This window comes from Arachis stenosperma, chromosome 2 (assembly GCF_014773155.1).
Source record: "Arachis stenosperma cultivar V10309 chromosome 2, arast.V10309.gnm1.PFL2, whole genome shotgun sequence".
Lineage (NCBI taxonomy): Eukaryota > Viridiplantae > Streptophyta > Magnoliopsida > Fabales > Fabaceae > Arachis > Arachis stenosperma.
In genome coordinates, this window is record NC_080378.1 from 17183480 (window position 1) to 17198862 (window position 15383).

At 31.9% G+C, this 15383-nt stretch overlaps 1 protein-coding gene across 1 annotated transcript; it reads left to right on the forward strand.

Annotated features, from left to right (window-relative positions):
• Positions 1-1500: 1500 nt before the first annotated feature.
• Positions 1501-5207, forward strand: LOC130961479 (uncharacterized). Its single transcript, XM_057887410.1, has 8 exons — positions 1501-2086; positions 2768-2915; positions 3005-3155; positions 3340-3465; positions 3566-3646; positions 3845-4037; positions 4117-4387; positions 4613-5207. The coding sequence occupies exons 1-8, from the start codon at positions 1880-1882 to the stop codon at positions 4879-4881; spliced, it is 1446 nt and encodes a 481-aa protein (XP_057743393.1). The 5' UTR covers positions 1501-1879; the 3' UTR covers positions 4882-5207.
• Positions 5208-15383: the final 10176 nt, after the last annotated feature.

Consider the following 15383-nt stretch of genomic DNA (forward strand, 5'->3'; position numbering starts at 1 on the left):
TTAATTTTTTAATTTTTTTTAAATAATAATTAATTTATTGGTTAATTATTTATTTATTTCGCGGGTTTGCATGAGCGGAGGGTCATCCTATATAAAGTTTGAGCCGCCAACATCACCACCACTACTACCAATATCACTAACCTTCACAGAAAGTTCCGTCAGTTGTTCAACCATAATTCTACCGTGTACGTCAAACATTAGGTACACATGCTTATTGCCATCGAGTCAGAGTAGACGAAACTGAAATACACCATTCTCCATCAATGCTAGTATCCTATACCCAACTCTACCAACCTCTTTTCTCTCTCCACCGTCGACATGCGTTAATATCATACTCTTTAACTCGAACAACGAATTTTCTATTCGAGTTCGGAACAGTTCAACTCACTTCAAATATAACCCGCTGCCACTGTTTTTCATCTGACAGTTGAGATCCATCATCACAACAAAAAAAAAACCACTGCCACTAGGTATACCAATGGTTTTCTTATCCTTTTATAAGGGATTATTTTTGTCGTATTTTATCTCGTTTATTGTGTAAAACGTTTCTTAATCTCACGTATTTCATTTACAGTGTAAACGAGATAAGTATGATCATATCTCGTTTATAACGAGATATGATTAAACAGCTACTTTCCACGTATCACGTTTATATAAACGTGATACGTTGCCACATGTTCGTGCCTTATCTCATTTACAGTATAAATGAGATATGAACATACTTATCTCGTTTACAATATTGTAAACGAGATAAGTCAATTAGGGTTTGTTTGAGTGAGTTTTTAAGAAAAGATCATTTTTAAGTTACCTTTTTTCAAAAGATCTTATAGAAAAGTAAAAGTAATTTTATGATTGGATATTTTATGCAAAAAATCTTTTTATTTATCAATTATGTTTGGGTATAACCATATAAAAGTACCTTTTTTTTATTAATTATGTGAAAAAACATCTTCTTTTTTTTAAAAGATCTTTTAAAATAAGATGTAAATTGAACTTCTCAAAAAAGAATTTTTTATTTTTCTAATACTTTTACTTTTATTACTAAAAATTTACCAAACACGTTAAAAATTAAAAAAGATCTTTTTTTATGAAAAATATATTTTTTTTATCAACTTAGCTTGTTTGGATAAGTTTTCAAGAAAAAATCTTTTTTCAAGATATCTTTTTTCAAAAGATCTTATAGAAAAAATAAAAATAATTTTATGTTTGAATAATTCATGTAAAAAGATATTTTTATTTATTAATTATGTTTGAGTATAACTACTTTTTGTTTATTTATTAAATAAAAAACATCTTTTTTTTTTAAAAGATCTTTTAAAAAAGATAATAGCACTCAAAGAAACACTCTAGTGTCCAAATAAACACTTAATAAAAATTCATAAATATTTTTTATTAAAATATTTATTTTATTTATAATGTAAAATCTATAAATATTCTCGAATTAATTTTAAAAAAAATCCGAGTACGAAGGCAGTAAATAAATTGCACGTTAAAAATAATGGTTTAGGCGTTGAGCAGTATAGTGGAGTCAGATTCGAAATACGGAATTTTGAAAAAGGGGATCGAAAGAGAGAAGACGACCCATTGAATTCGTGGACTCACTTCCCGATTCTTCATCTCCTTCCTTCCCTCACTCACTCTCACACAACAACACTCACTCGCCAAAACCCTAACCCTTTTCTTTTACCCCTTTCTTCTTTCAAGGGACCTGAGATCTTAGGGTTCCTTCTTCCTGGCTGCACATGTTGTAGCGGAAACCGCGTTTTCCCCGAATCATCGCTGTGTTCCTCCAATTCACGGTGATGTGCGAATTTGGGGTTCGATTATTCTGAGAAAAAAATAAAGAAAGAGAGGGAGTGAGTGTGCTGGTGGTGGTGATATGGAAGGTGGGAGGAGGATTACGGTGAGTCCAAGACCATGCTGTGGGCGGAGAATCGTCGCAAAGAAGAGGCCGCGTCGTGGTGGGACGGTGGATGGGTTCGTAAACAGCGTTAAGAAGCTTCAGAGACGCGAAATCAGCTCCAAACGTGATCGCGCTTTCAGCATGAGCGATGCTCAGGAGAGGTTTCGGAATATCCGCTTGCAGGTTAGTCACTTCCCAAACCCTAATTTCTTTCATCTGTTGGGAATTCCATCCTTCACCCCCTCCCCCAATTTTAGACTGTGCAATGCTCAAGTAAGACCCCACGCAACTGTCAATTAGGAGTTTGGTTAGGGTTACAATGTGAAAAGAATTGTTTTGTCATTGGACTTAGAATGGTTATGTATTAGCTACTAAATTTGTATTAGGTTTGCCCTGTTGAATCAGTTCTGTTGGCGCATAAACTTTTTCTTAGTAAAGATTGCTTCGAATGTCAGTAACTTTTTTCTGTGTGCTCTTGCGGCCTTCCAATTACTCAATAGGAGTTGAGGAATGGGCAAGTAGTTTCTGTCTGCTTGCTCTGCATGCTTGTGTATTCATATTTGAGTGAGCATAACTTGAAAAGCATGCCATGGTGAGAAGTAGCCTAATGTAAAATCTTGGTTTCAGTTAGTTTGAAGTTATGATACAGTAACTCAGTAAGAGGGATACAATCACCGAGTCTAATTAAGACTTTGGTTCGTAGCAATGCCGCAAACTTGTGTGTAATGCTGGATTTCTGTGCTCTATTTTAAACTATTTATTATCCGCCAAGAATCCACTTCTTGTCTGGGTTTGCTATCGAAATGTGCTTTGGTTTTAAGTATGTTTGTTAATTTGTGTCTGATCTGATGAATTTATTTATAGGAAGAATATGATACACATGACCCAAAAGGTCCTTCGTCTGTGGTATTGCCCTTTCTAAGGAGAAGATCCAAGATTATTGAGATAGTAGCAGCACGGGATATTGTTTTTGCTCTTGCACAGTCTGGTGTTTGTGCAGCATTTAGCCGAGGTAGTACTAACTGCTATGTTCTGTTCTATAGATTTGGGACTTAAAATAGGACTTTGATTTATGTTACACCTTTCAATTGTTTGGTGCAGAGACCAATCAAAGGATATGTTTCTTGAATGTCAGCCCTGACGAAGTTATAAGAAGTCTGTTCTACAACAAAAACAATGACTCGCTTATCACAGTATCTGTCTATGCATCTGACAGTTACAGTTCTTTGAAATGCAGAAGCACAAGGATAGAGTATGTATATCTCCGTATTCTTTTATCACTTAACTCTTACTCTTGCTCTGCATTCCCAACATTGAAAAATACAATGGAAAATCACTACATATGCAGTTACTAAGAAAATAGTTAGCAATAGCATTGGCTCCATACACAGCTATGTGTTTTCTGGTTCTAAGCTAAATTTTTTCCTTTTGTGCAGATACATCAGGAGGGGTAAGCCAGATGCTGGCTTTGCTCTTTTTGAATCGGAGTCTTTGAAGTGGCCAGGTTTTGTTGAATTTGATGATGTAAATGGGAAGGTACTCACATACTCTGCACAAGATAGGTAAATATTTTATTGTTCTGAAACTTATATGTGAGGACATACTTATCTAACATTATCAAGGCTTCTGGATTCTAATTCTTGTTCTTTTCCAATCTTATAGCATATACAAGGTATTTGACCTTAAAAACTATACAATGTTGTACTCCATTTCGGATAAAAATGTCCAAGAGATTAAGATCAGGTAACTTTTCTTGATTTGTTCGTAATTTTATATACATGCTACAAAACACTTATGGATTTCATCTATGGTTATGCATGTGAATAATAACACCAGCTTTTCTGTTGCTGATACTATAAGTTCATATTGCTTTTATCTTCTTTGAATGGTCTTGGTTTTTTCGCACTATTTTGATCGTGTTTTGTGGATTCTCTTGATTAGTCCGGGGATCATGTTGTTGATTTTTGCTAAAACAAGTAGCCATGTCCCGCTGAAAATTCTCTCAATAGAAGATGGTACTGTCTTGAAATCGTTCAACCATCTCCTTTGTCGGAATAAGAAGGTGGATTTTATTGAGCAGTTCAATGAAAAGCTACTTGTCAAGCAAGAAAATGAGAACCTTCAGATTCTTGATGTAAGTAAATTTTTATTTTATTTTTTGAAATGAATTTATGCATTAGTTCTTTATGCTTATATCTTCTAATTAATTGTAGGTGAGGACTTTCGATCTAACAGAAGTTAGCAGAAGTGAATTTATGACACCATCTGCCTTTATCTTTCTCTACGAGAATCAATTATTCTTGACATTTCGAAATAGGACTGTGGCTGTGTGGAACTTCCGTGGTGAGCTTGTTACTTCTTTCGAGGATCACCTCTTGTGGCATCCTGACTGCAATACAAACAATATATATATAACGAGTGATCAGGATCTCATCATATCCTACTGCAAAGCTGATTCTGAAGATTCATTGACCGAAGGAAATGGTACCTATCTTTTCTGTTCTTTTGACCACCACCTTTAGTTTTCCATTTTGGTTGATCATCAGGCTGAAAGTTGATTTAGCTAAAATCGTTCATATTGACTCAGGATCATGATAAAACCTGACATAGGAAAGGAAGTAATTAGACAAATTTGCAGTGTGTTTATGATCAATCTGTCTTTCTGTATTCATAGACGTGTTACTAACAGGATCTGCTTTATTTATACAGCAGGCTCCATCAATGTTAGCAACATCTTAACTGGCAAGTGCCTTGCCAAAATAAGAGCAAGCAATAGCTTCCCAATTGAGAATGAATGCAGTTGCGGTGATGATTGTTTGGGTAGCCGTTGTAACTCAAAGAAGCGAAAGCATTCCTCCAAAATTAGGAGCACAGTTGCAGAGGCCTTGGAAGATATTACTGCCCTCTTCTACGACGAAGAGCGCAATGAGATCTACACGGGCAATAGGCATGGTCTAGTTCATGTCTGGTCTAACTGATGTATTGTTCAATTTATTGTTGGCTTGCTCTTTCCTATTGGTTTTTGTTCATGAGTACGTTGATTGCTTAATCTACTATTAGAACTTTCGGCAGCTGTAACCTTTAAGTGGTCTTTGTATCATTCAATTTTTTCCCCACTTATTTTTAAATGTCATCTACGCGTTAGGTAAGTTTGTTATGTGTAGTGGTAACAAATGTCTATTAAGTCATGTCCCATGCTGGTAACTCGCCGGATGTTGCGTTTGTTGTAATCTATATTTCTAATATTTACTCCAATAGAGCGGCTTCTGTGTAGTAAGTTGCATTATAATTGCTATTCCTATCCCTCTTCTATGCCCTTGTCTTACCTTTTTCATTTTGGCTTTGTAACATAGTGGACTAATCCACTTACACATCACATGGTTCTGATGCTAAATGAAGTAAGATACAAAAGCAATCAACAACGAGTAGAGTGTGAGCTTTACGATTTGCCAAACTTCCGTCTTTAAGGTTCTGGTACAGCAATCAGCTTACTTTTGTGTTCTATTTCTATCCTACTTATCCTAAGGCTTCTTTTTGCCAGCTGGCATCTATCTAGGTGCAAAAGCTGACATGCAAGCTTTGCCTTCCACGTTAGCTAAGCAGCCAGCAGGATAGGATCGAAGTAGTGGAATCCATCTTGCTAAATGCTAGTGTCAATGTGCCGATGCCCATCTTGTGCTGCCCGGAAAGAGAGAACATTTGATAGAAATGTGTATGCAACATGCCAAGTCTTACCTCTTATGTATCCGCTATTTGGTTATATGTTCACCGGGGCTATTTAACTTCAAACGGATCTAAATTAAATCATTCATTCAATTCAATTTAAATAGAAAACTGCATTAATTTGGATTTGATTGGATTTTATTTTTTGTTAACCGCATGGATCAGGTCGAATTTTGGATCTATTTCTTAAAACTGATCCAATCCAATTCAAATTACACAATTCAAATTACACAATGTGTTATAATATTATTATTTTATTATTATATTTACAATTTAACTTATAATATGTTTAATTTTGTTATATATTTTTATATTATTTATGTATTATTATTATTTAATAAATATTTTATGTTTAAAATGAAATTTATTTATTTATTTTAACTAACTTATAATTTTATTTTTATTGTTATGTTATTGTTAGTTTTTTAAGATATTATTGAGACTTGTTATGTCATTATTAATTTTTTAAAATTTGATGTTGAAACTTGTTATGTATATTTAATTTTTTTTTAATTTGCAAAATCACAAATTCAATCCAAAACAAATCACTTGAAATTGAATCAGATTGGATTGGATTATTTAAAACAATAATCCAATCCAAATTGCACCACAAGTAAAATTAATATTCAAATCGGATAAATTTGACTCAAAATCGATTCAAATAGCACCGCCAACACTCTTAATATTCAATGAGTTAATAGTTATAATGGGATTTTTTATTTTATGTCAAAATTCAGGTTACCATAATTTAGATCCGTAACATCAACCGAAAAGTTTTCAGTTTTGAAGTCGCTGACCCAAAAACCAAAAGTGCCCACCTACCTAACTTGGTTTATGTGTGTGGGTGCTTTTTGCGCTAAAGTTTAAGTTTACTTATATGATTCTACACCCAAAATAAAAAATTAATTATTTTGCAGGTCCTATAATTTTACTAAAATTTTAATTTAATTTTTATATTTTTTTAATTGGATTCCTATACTATAAATTTTTTTTCAATTAACTAGGAGTATCCATGGATCAGATCCAATCCGCATATCTGTGGTGTTTATCCGAGATTCGATCTGCAAAGTTATCGGATCGGATCCGATCTGATCCGCACACTAATAAAATCGGATTGCGGATTACATGTCGGTATCCGCATATTCATAGATACGCAACAATAAATAAATAAATAAATATTCTTTTTATATTTTGTTTTAACTAATAATTATCATATATATTATATTATTTTATTTTTTTATTTAAGAAAAGTATATTTAACAACATTTTAAAAATAAACATGTTTAAAAGAGTGAAAAAAGGAATTTTATCTTATTTTAAAATATTTATATGTCTTACGAATATATCTGAGATCCGATCCACAAATGTGCGGATCAGATTAAATCCGAGCTTAAAAATTGCAAATATTGGAATTGATCAGATTGGATGATTTTAGTGCGAGCGGATTGAGATTTTAGTCATTTCGATCCGATCCGATCTGCGTTCACTCCTAGAAATAACAAAATATTCTGTTAAAAAATGAATACTTTCACTATTAGGGTAAATTACCTAATTGTGGACACACCCATATTTGCAAATTACCAAAAGAATCCTTGGCATTTTCTCTAAAAGTCAGAGAGTCCTAGGCTCCTAGACTTAAGTTCTTCTCGGAGCTCACGTCTAGCCACGTTTCTCTTCCATCGCACTCTTGTGTCGCCGTCCATGGCGTGTTCGTCATCTGTCGCTTGGTCGTCGTCCCTTCGTGTCGTCCACAAGTCATCCACCATCACTGCTTTGCTCGTCCGTCATTAGTGGATTCATTGCCTCTATAACACCCTACCACAGGCTTAAGTCGTAAAGCAGAGGTAGCGAGGTATTACGACATTTAAAAGAAAAAGACATATATATAAAGATATTTGAGAGAAATTATAATTGGGAGTCTTGAAGAAGAAGTTAAGCAAAGTCGAAACAGAAAATCATAGCACACTCGTCCAGATAAACGCATAAAGAAAAAACAAGATCGAACAGAAATGATAAACTATATACAAAAGATCAGAGTTTCAAAAGCTATAGGTATCAAGCTCCAGACTCGACCTGTGAAGCCAAGGCCGGCCAAAGTATACATATATATAAATACATATAACACAAAAGCATAACTTAAACTACAAAATAAATACATGCTTCTCCAAGTCAACCTCTAAGAGGGACAAAATACCATATATACAGGGCGGAGAATATATATACATATATACAACTAGAAACAAAAATGCTAAGCCCCAAAAGTATAGTTTTTCACTTCCAAAAGGTCTCCAATATGCTCAGTGAGATGCCTCACGTCTTGCATCTGAAAAATAAAAGATATTTGTATGAAATGAGATCCGAGGGTTCTTAGTATGGTTAAGGTGCTCACATAGATAACACATAAGGTCCCAAGAAAGTCAAAGGCATTTCTAGAACTCTGACACTCAAATTAAGCTTAAAATTTATTCTAAACAAAAAATATCGGTAATCTATTTAAGGGATTCTGGCTCTAATCTAACTTTTTAACTTCTGTTTCCTTCAAACCTCCTAATCACGAGGTGGAATAACCCTCATCACGCCTCTACCACATGAGAAGTCTCTCAGATACATACACATACAATACAATAAAAAAAACACATACAAATACGGATAGTAACCACAGCAGATAGGACAAGTAGCAGTTAATTACAGTTAAATAATTAGGCCAGGCAAAACAAAGCATACTCAAGCAGAACATACAAGTGCATATGATGCATGTCTGCCCTATGGCCGATGATATCATTTGTCGGTTATACATCCAAACTCGACATGTCTGATAGCTAACTTTGACAGAAATACCACATCGTGGAGCAAGTGGGACTAAGCCACGACCCTTGCATACTACCCGCTTAACCCAGAGTAAGTGGAATGAACCACTACTGCTGCGTACTACCCAGGCGGGTATTTACAACCTCAACCCAGAGCAAGTGGAATAAACCGCTACTGCTGTTACTGCCCAAGTGTCTCAATCACTGACCCAGAGTAAGTGGGACAAACCACAACCCTTGTTACTGCCCAGATATCTCAATTACTAATCCGGAACAAGTGGGACGAACCACAACCCTTGCTATTACCCAGGCAGACACATCTCAATCTCATAACCATCTTCATCATATCTCAATCATAATCTTTCTCTCGATCTCTTAACCATCCTCATGATATTTCAATTGTAAACGTTCATCATCATATTTCAATCTCATAGTCATTCACATCATCCTCATAATCACAATCAATCATTCTCATTATCATAATTATTCCTATCATAACTCAACATCTCAACATCATAATCATTTTCATCATGTCCCAAATAAAAAATCAGTTATCCTCATCATACTCTCATTACACTTAATCCATTCTTCCTCAATATTAATTCAACTCCTTTAGTACGTTCACTCTTACTCCGAAGCCTAAAAACTAAATATCGGGTTTTAAACAGGTGTTATAGATTTTTGGAAAATTAGAGAAAAGGTTAAAAACTCAAAAATCACATTTTCTACAAAACAGGGTGTCATGCATATGCATGCCTTCCGTTTACGCATGAATGTTAAAATTTGCATATTCACGTACGCATGCACCGTCCGGTACGCGAGAGTGTTGGGAAGAGTCCAATCCTCGCATATGCATGGGGTTTTCCGCTTATGCATGCATTAAAATTGCAAAAAAAAACTACTAAGTTGCAAAAATCAATTTTACACACCCAACTTCGAACGCGCATAACTTTTTCGTTAAAAATTGTTTTTAATCCGTTTTTTGAATGTTACGAACTTCATAGACACAATTTTCATTTATTTTTTTTTTTTACCAAATTTGAGACTCCGAAAGTCAAGTTATGTTCCGCCGAAGTTGGTCAAAAATAAACTTTACCAAAAACACAAAACCTCTAGTTTTACCAAAGTTTTCAATTTAAACCAACTACTCACAACCAAAATTCCATACCAAAACTTCCACACGGTATCACATGCTTTTCAATTCACCTTGCCATTATCCCAATACCTAAATTCACCGATATCATTCAATCATTTTCACACATAAACCTATCAATTTCACCAATTAGCCACCAATCATTATCAACATCATATTATATGCATATACCATACCTGAAACTTTCCAAACATTCAATTATCTACTACTAGCCATTACAAACCTCATCAAACTAATTCCAAAATCATTCATCACAATCATTACTAATCAAATCAATATCAATAATCTACCATCAACAAATCCATTCAAATTACTACCAATTAGATCATACATACATATTTAGTCATTCACTAACCACATCAATTAACTAATTCTTACCATTCAAACCTATCCAAAGGCAATTAGCCTAAAATTTCACACATTATATATTAATTATAAGAAACCAAAATTATACTTTGATCGATTCTTTCCTAAACCAAAAAACACCTCAAAACTCTCTCCTCCACAAGCTCCAAATTTTCAATTTAGCTAGTCCAGCCACAAATGCTCCAAATCAAGCACTCAAGACCTTCAATTTGACTTCAATTCAAATCCATAAAACAACACTGATTTTAGTAAAGAAGGATGAAATTATTCATTATCACTTTATTCAATTGTATTCCATTCAATTTAATTCAAATTTGTTGAAGAGTGAACCGAAATATTATGATAATAAGATTATTGTGTAATAACAAATAAACTGAAGAATGTGCATTATTCAAAATCAGAAATTCCTGCATTAAATTAAAATTGTTGAACAATAAATCGAAAATATTATCATAACAAGACCATTGTGTAATAACAAATAAACCGAAAAAATGTGATTATCAAACCTCGTCCACTTAATTCGATTCAGAAGAATAATCCAAATTGCTCTTGTTCTGATTTGAACTTGAATTATTGATTGTTTTGATAAGAATAGTACATTCGATTCAGAAGAACAATACACTGTTCGATTTAGAAGAATGTAAATGCAAATCAAAAAACAGAAGAATGAAATCGAAAATTTGAAGAGAAAATCTGAAGAAGAGGAACGAAGAATGGAAGTTTTACGTTGAAGAGGAATGAAGAATGAAAGCTTTGTTGAAGAATAAAAGATTTACATTGAAGCTCTGTTATAAATAAGTGGCGTAACGCGTGAGAGTAAATTATTTGGATAGACTTGGTTAGAAAAATCACTTGAATACAGAACATTATTGTTACGTTAAATACCTATGTTCCATAAGAATAGTTTTTTCTCTTTTTTTGCTATCATTTATTTGACAGCCAATTCACACTTTTTAATTACAATTTCTCTTTCTTTCTTCTTGGTTTTTGCTGGTACTTATTGAGAGAATGAGCTCATTTTTTGTGTGTTCGATTTTCGCATGTTAAAAGAATAAATATGAATTTTTTGCTTATTTTCATAGTTATATATATCGCGTAAAAAAAGTAAATATTATTTTTGTATTTTTAACCTGCGAAAATATAATTAAATGTATATATTGGCAAATTTCTATAATTTGATTTATTTGAGTAAATAATTATTTTTTATTTAAATAAAAAATTTTAACTTCCAAATGTCCTTTTTTAAATGTATAAAACCTCCTTGACGGTTGTTCTTTTTTTTTTCTCCTTCGTTTGCATATTTTTCTTCTTTATATTTTACTTTCTTCTTGTTTCTCTCATCTTCCTTAGTGATAATTGTCATTGTCAACATTTTTACCACTGTTGAGTTTACTATTCACTTTTTTTGTGCAACAATTTTTTCTAGATAGGTTAGTAATTTACGATTGGTTAGTTTAATAAGAATTTTTTTTTTGTAGTTTTCCCATTTTGATGGAGAAAAGAAGAGTCTTTGAGTTGCCCGTTCAGATCACAGGGGGTTTAAGTTGAGTGAATTCATTTATCTTAGAGACAAAATTATTAGTTTAAAGGCATGTTTGTTAATATTTTTTAAGAAGTCCATTGTTTATGTAAAAGGATAGAAGAGGAAAAAATTAAAACCATTTATAAAAGCAAAAGGAGATAGTCAAAGAAACCAAGAAGAGATGCGAGACTTTATTGAAAGAAGAAGTCAAGACTCTAGCCAATATCCTCTTTAGATTAAGGATTGGATAAAGTACTCCAGGATCGATCGATAGAGAGGAAAAGAAAACTTATTATAAACATATCAATTTAAATAAGCTTGCATACAAAGCAAACGAAGATAATAAGCAAAGTATCAAAAATGTGGTTATAAGTACTTGACACACAGTTTTAAAACTCACTTATAAATAAATAACATTCTACTGAAAATCATTTTGGGAGCTTTAATTATTTCATACATTTTATATTCTATTAGATATATTATTTCTTCTTTAAATTATGCAAATCATCATTTTGTCTTTTTTATTTTTAGTTAATTTACTTTAATACTTATTCTTTCTTTCATTACCAAGTTTGTAATTATCAATTTTTACATCTTAAAGAAAATACCATTCACTCAGATGAATCATTTACATACATATTTTTCGTTTCTACTTCAGTGAATTTATTAAAAGAAGTATCATATTATTATAAAATTCTTTGAGTGACTCTTTAAAAAGAGTTATATTTATTTTTTGAAATGAGATTTTAATGCAAATTTGATTAATTAGTTTGAGTCGAAAAATTTAAATATAACAATATTATTGTTATTTTTTTATTATCTTTTAAAAAATAATGTAACTTAAGAACAATAAAAAAGTAGCTAGACAAAGACAATTAATCGATTATACCTCTAGTATTTTATAAAAAATGCTCTCCATTTTTTAAGGATTCAACCATTAGCTTTTTTACCTATGTACGCAGGAAAAAATCATTTATTCCCAAAATACGCATGTATGGAAAGAGTCCTCAAATTGCACAGCTCCATTTCAACTGAGGCACCCACGAAATGGTTTAACCCACCATTTTCATCCTGCTCCACGCGAAATGGGGGAGAAGTGGACCTGTGCATGTTAGAGTCTGCATATCAAGCCAACCAATCACGAAATGGAGCACCTCAGATGGAGCACCCACGAAGTGGTCCAATCCGTCTCTGAGATCTGCGAAATGCAGGCCTCCGAGGAGCCAGCCACGAAATGGCCCAACAAGTGATTGGTGCATGCGAATTATTGCATGAAGGAAGCAATATCAGCTTCTCTTGTTCACAATAGGTTTCGTTGGAGGTGTCTCTGGTTGCTTCTCTTGTTCTTTTTCTATCTTCACAACAGGTTCTGTTGGAGGTGTCTCTTCCAATTCGAGAATTATAGTCACCGACTCAGGAATCAGTTCCTTATTCGTCGAATTCACATCTTATAAAGCAGAATCATCCTTCTTCTCGTCTTCTTTTTTGCCTGATAGAACCTCGTGGTGTTTTGCATCAGCTGGAGAATCATTAGGCTTCTCTTCCTCAAGGTCGATACTCTTGTCAATTGCTTCAGCTTCAACTTCTGTCTTGGATGGAGGGCTTGCTTCTTCACCTTGTGCATCATCAGTCTTGCCAGTTTTGTCATCGCCGTCTTCGTTCGCTAAACTAGCTATCATTTCTGCAATGGCTTCGTTCTTTTCCTTCTTCACAATTTTCTATACAAGACGACAAAATTTTTTTTATCATTAAACAAGAGTGCTCAATGAGACAAGTTATGAAATATAGAAGAAGGATAAATAAGAAAGGTTAATTACTAACATAGTTCTAAATTCTAAGTTCTAACATAGGAGAAAATATTCTTAGTGAATCATTGCATAATTTTAGTGGGTGTACGATTTAGCAATACTTTTTCTTTGTATATTCTAACTGATTTGGTTTGTCCATTTCACGTCTGTCAACCCTGATTTGGTTCGTCCATTTCACTGCTGCCACGCATGAAATGGGATCTCCATTTCGTGCCTGCTGTACCTGCCATGGTGCTCCTATTTCGTGGACACCTAGCCTGAAATGGTGTTGAAATCCATTTCTTGGCCGCCATGCATGAAATGGAGCTGCGCATTTTGGGAACAGTTTCCACCTATGCGAATTTTGAGAATTGAATAAATGAATTTTTCATGCGTATATAGGTAAAAAAGTCTTCAACGATTACTCAATCATTATATCTAAATAATCTATTTTTTTCTATTTTAAACGAAAGTATTATTAAATTTAATTTAATTTAATTTAAATATAATCTTAAATTTTTTTATTTTAAATTATTTTAAATTTTAATATATTTAAATAAGTTAAAACTGACCTCTTAAAATTACTACATTTTTTTATAGGATGTTTGGAAATTCTTTCAAATCCAATTCAATTTCTTTGTTTTATCTCAAAATCAATTCCAACCCAAATAGGTACGATTTGAAATTTCATTCCATTGGAATTTCACTTAAAACTTAAAATGTCTAAAATGTCCTTATAATCTAATTACTTCTTCTTAACTTTTTTCACTCACTTTCTCTCAATGCGTCCCACCTTTCAACACACATTCTCTCTTCTTTCACCATTCTTTATTCCTTTTTTTTTTCTTTCCTTCAACTTATTTAATATAATATATATCTTTTTTTTTAAGTCTACTATGTATATCTAAAAAAATATACACACGTAATAGATTTTAAGTGTTTAATTTAGATTAATAACACCAAACGTTTGCCAATACATTCGAATATTTTAAGTGAAGTTGTGTCGATCATGACACTAGTAAAAATTGACATAATTTTGTTCCATTTTAATAACATGAATTAGTTGCTATAATTTACTATTAATAACTATTTTTTTTATTTGCTATGTCATTAGACCATTGGTTCTTGATAGTTTATGTTTGTTTTTTGTTATTAGTTTGTCATTAAAATCAATCATAAAGAGCTATTTAATTTTTTAATTAATAATAATATTTTTAAATTTAATATTTTTAGATGTATTTTAATTATTTTATATAATTTAATAAATATATATTTATTATTTAAATATGATGTTATATTAATAAAGAATAAAATTATCTATTATAAAATTTTAATTCATTTGATAAACATTCTAAACATTAAAATTCAATTCAATTCTATAATTTTATTCATTTATTTTAAACACTAAAATTCAATTTAATTTTGACTAAAATTCAATTCAATTTTATACCATTTAAAAATTTCCAAACATGCTATTATTTTTCTCCTAAATACACCATTTTTTCACCATTTTTAAGTTACCATTAAATCATTCGGTCATTTATCTTAGAATTTTCTGCTTGTGTTATCCTCTATTGCTTGTTGTCATTTTTGTTTATTGTTTATCTCCAGGTAACACACAATCCAAAATAATAATAACTTAAATAATAAATTATTAATATATACTTTCTTTGTTATTTTTTGGATACAAAAAATATGTGTTTGATTTTTATTATCTGATGTGGTCAGTAATTATTTTAAAATATAGTTATATTTTAGATGTGTTCATAATTATTTCGTGCTTAAATTATTTAATGGTCAATAACTGTTTTGAAATATGGTTTCATTTTGAATGTGTTCATAATTATTTTATGTATAATTATATAATTTTAAATGTATCATAAAAATTTGATGTAGTGTCTTAAATGTTTCTAAAGTAAATTCAAAATAACAAATAACAAATATAATATTTTTAAAACACATCTAAAAAATAAGTAAGTTTGTGTTAACCAACTACTTAAAATTACACTATACCAAATTATCAAGACACATCTAAAATAACATAATAATATATAAAATATTTTTTAAACATAACTAAAATCCACTTATATTTATCCAAAACAAGTAACATTATTTATTAAAT

What these genes read in the sequence shown, in the direction of transcription:
- LOC130961479 (XM_057887410.1), top strand. Translation starts at nt 1,880, where the DNA reads ATGGAAGGTGGGAGGAGGATTACGGTGAGTCCAAGACCATGCTGTGGG. An exon ending in TGCAGAAGCACAAGGATAGA is followed by an intron (nt 3,156 to 3,339) that starts GTATGTATATCT and finishes CCTTTTGTGCAG; the next exon opens with ATACATCAGGAGGGGTAAGC. An exon ending in ACATACTCTGCACAAGATAG is followed by an intron (nt 3,466 to 3,565) that starts GTAAATATTTTA and finishes CCAATCTTATAG; the next exon opens with CATATACAAGGTATTTGACC.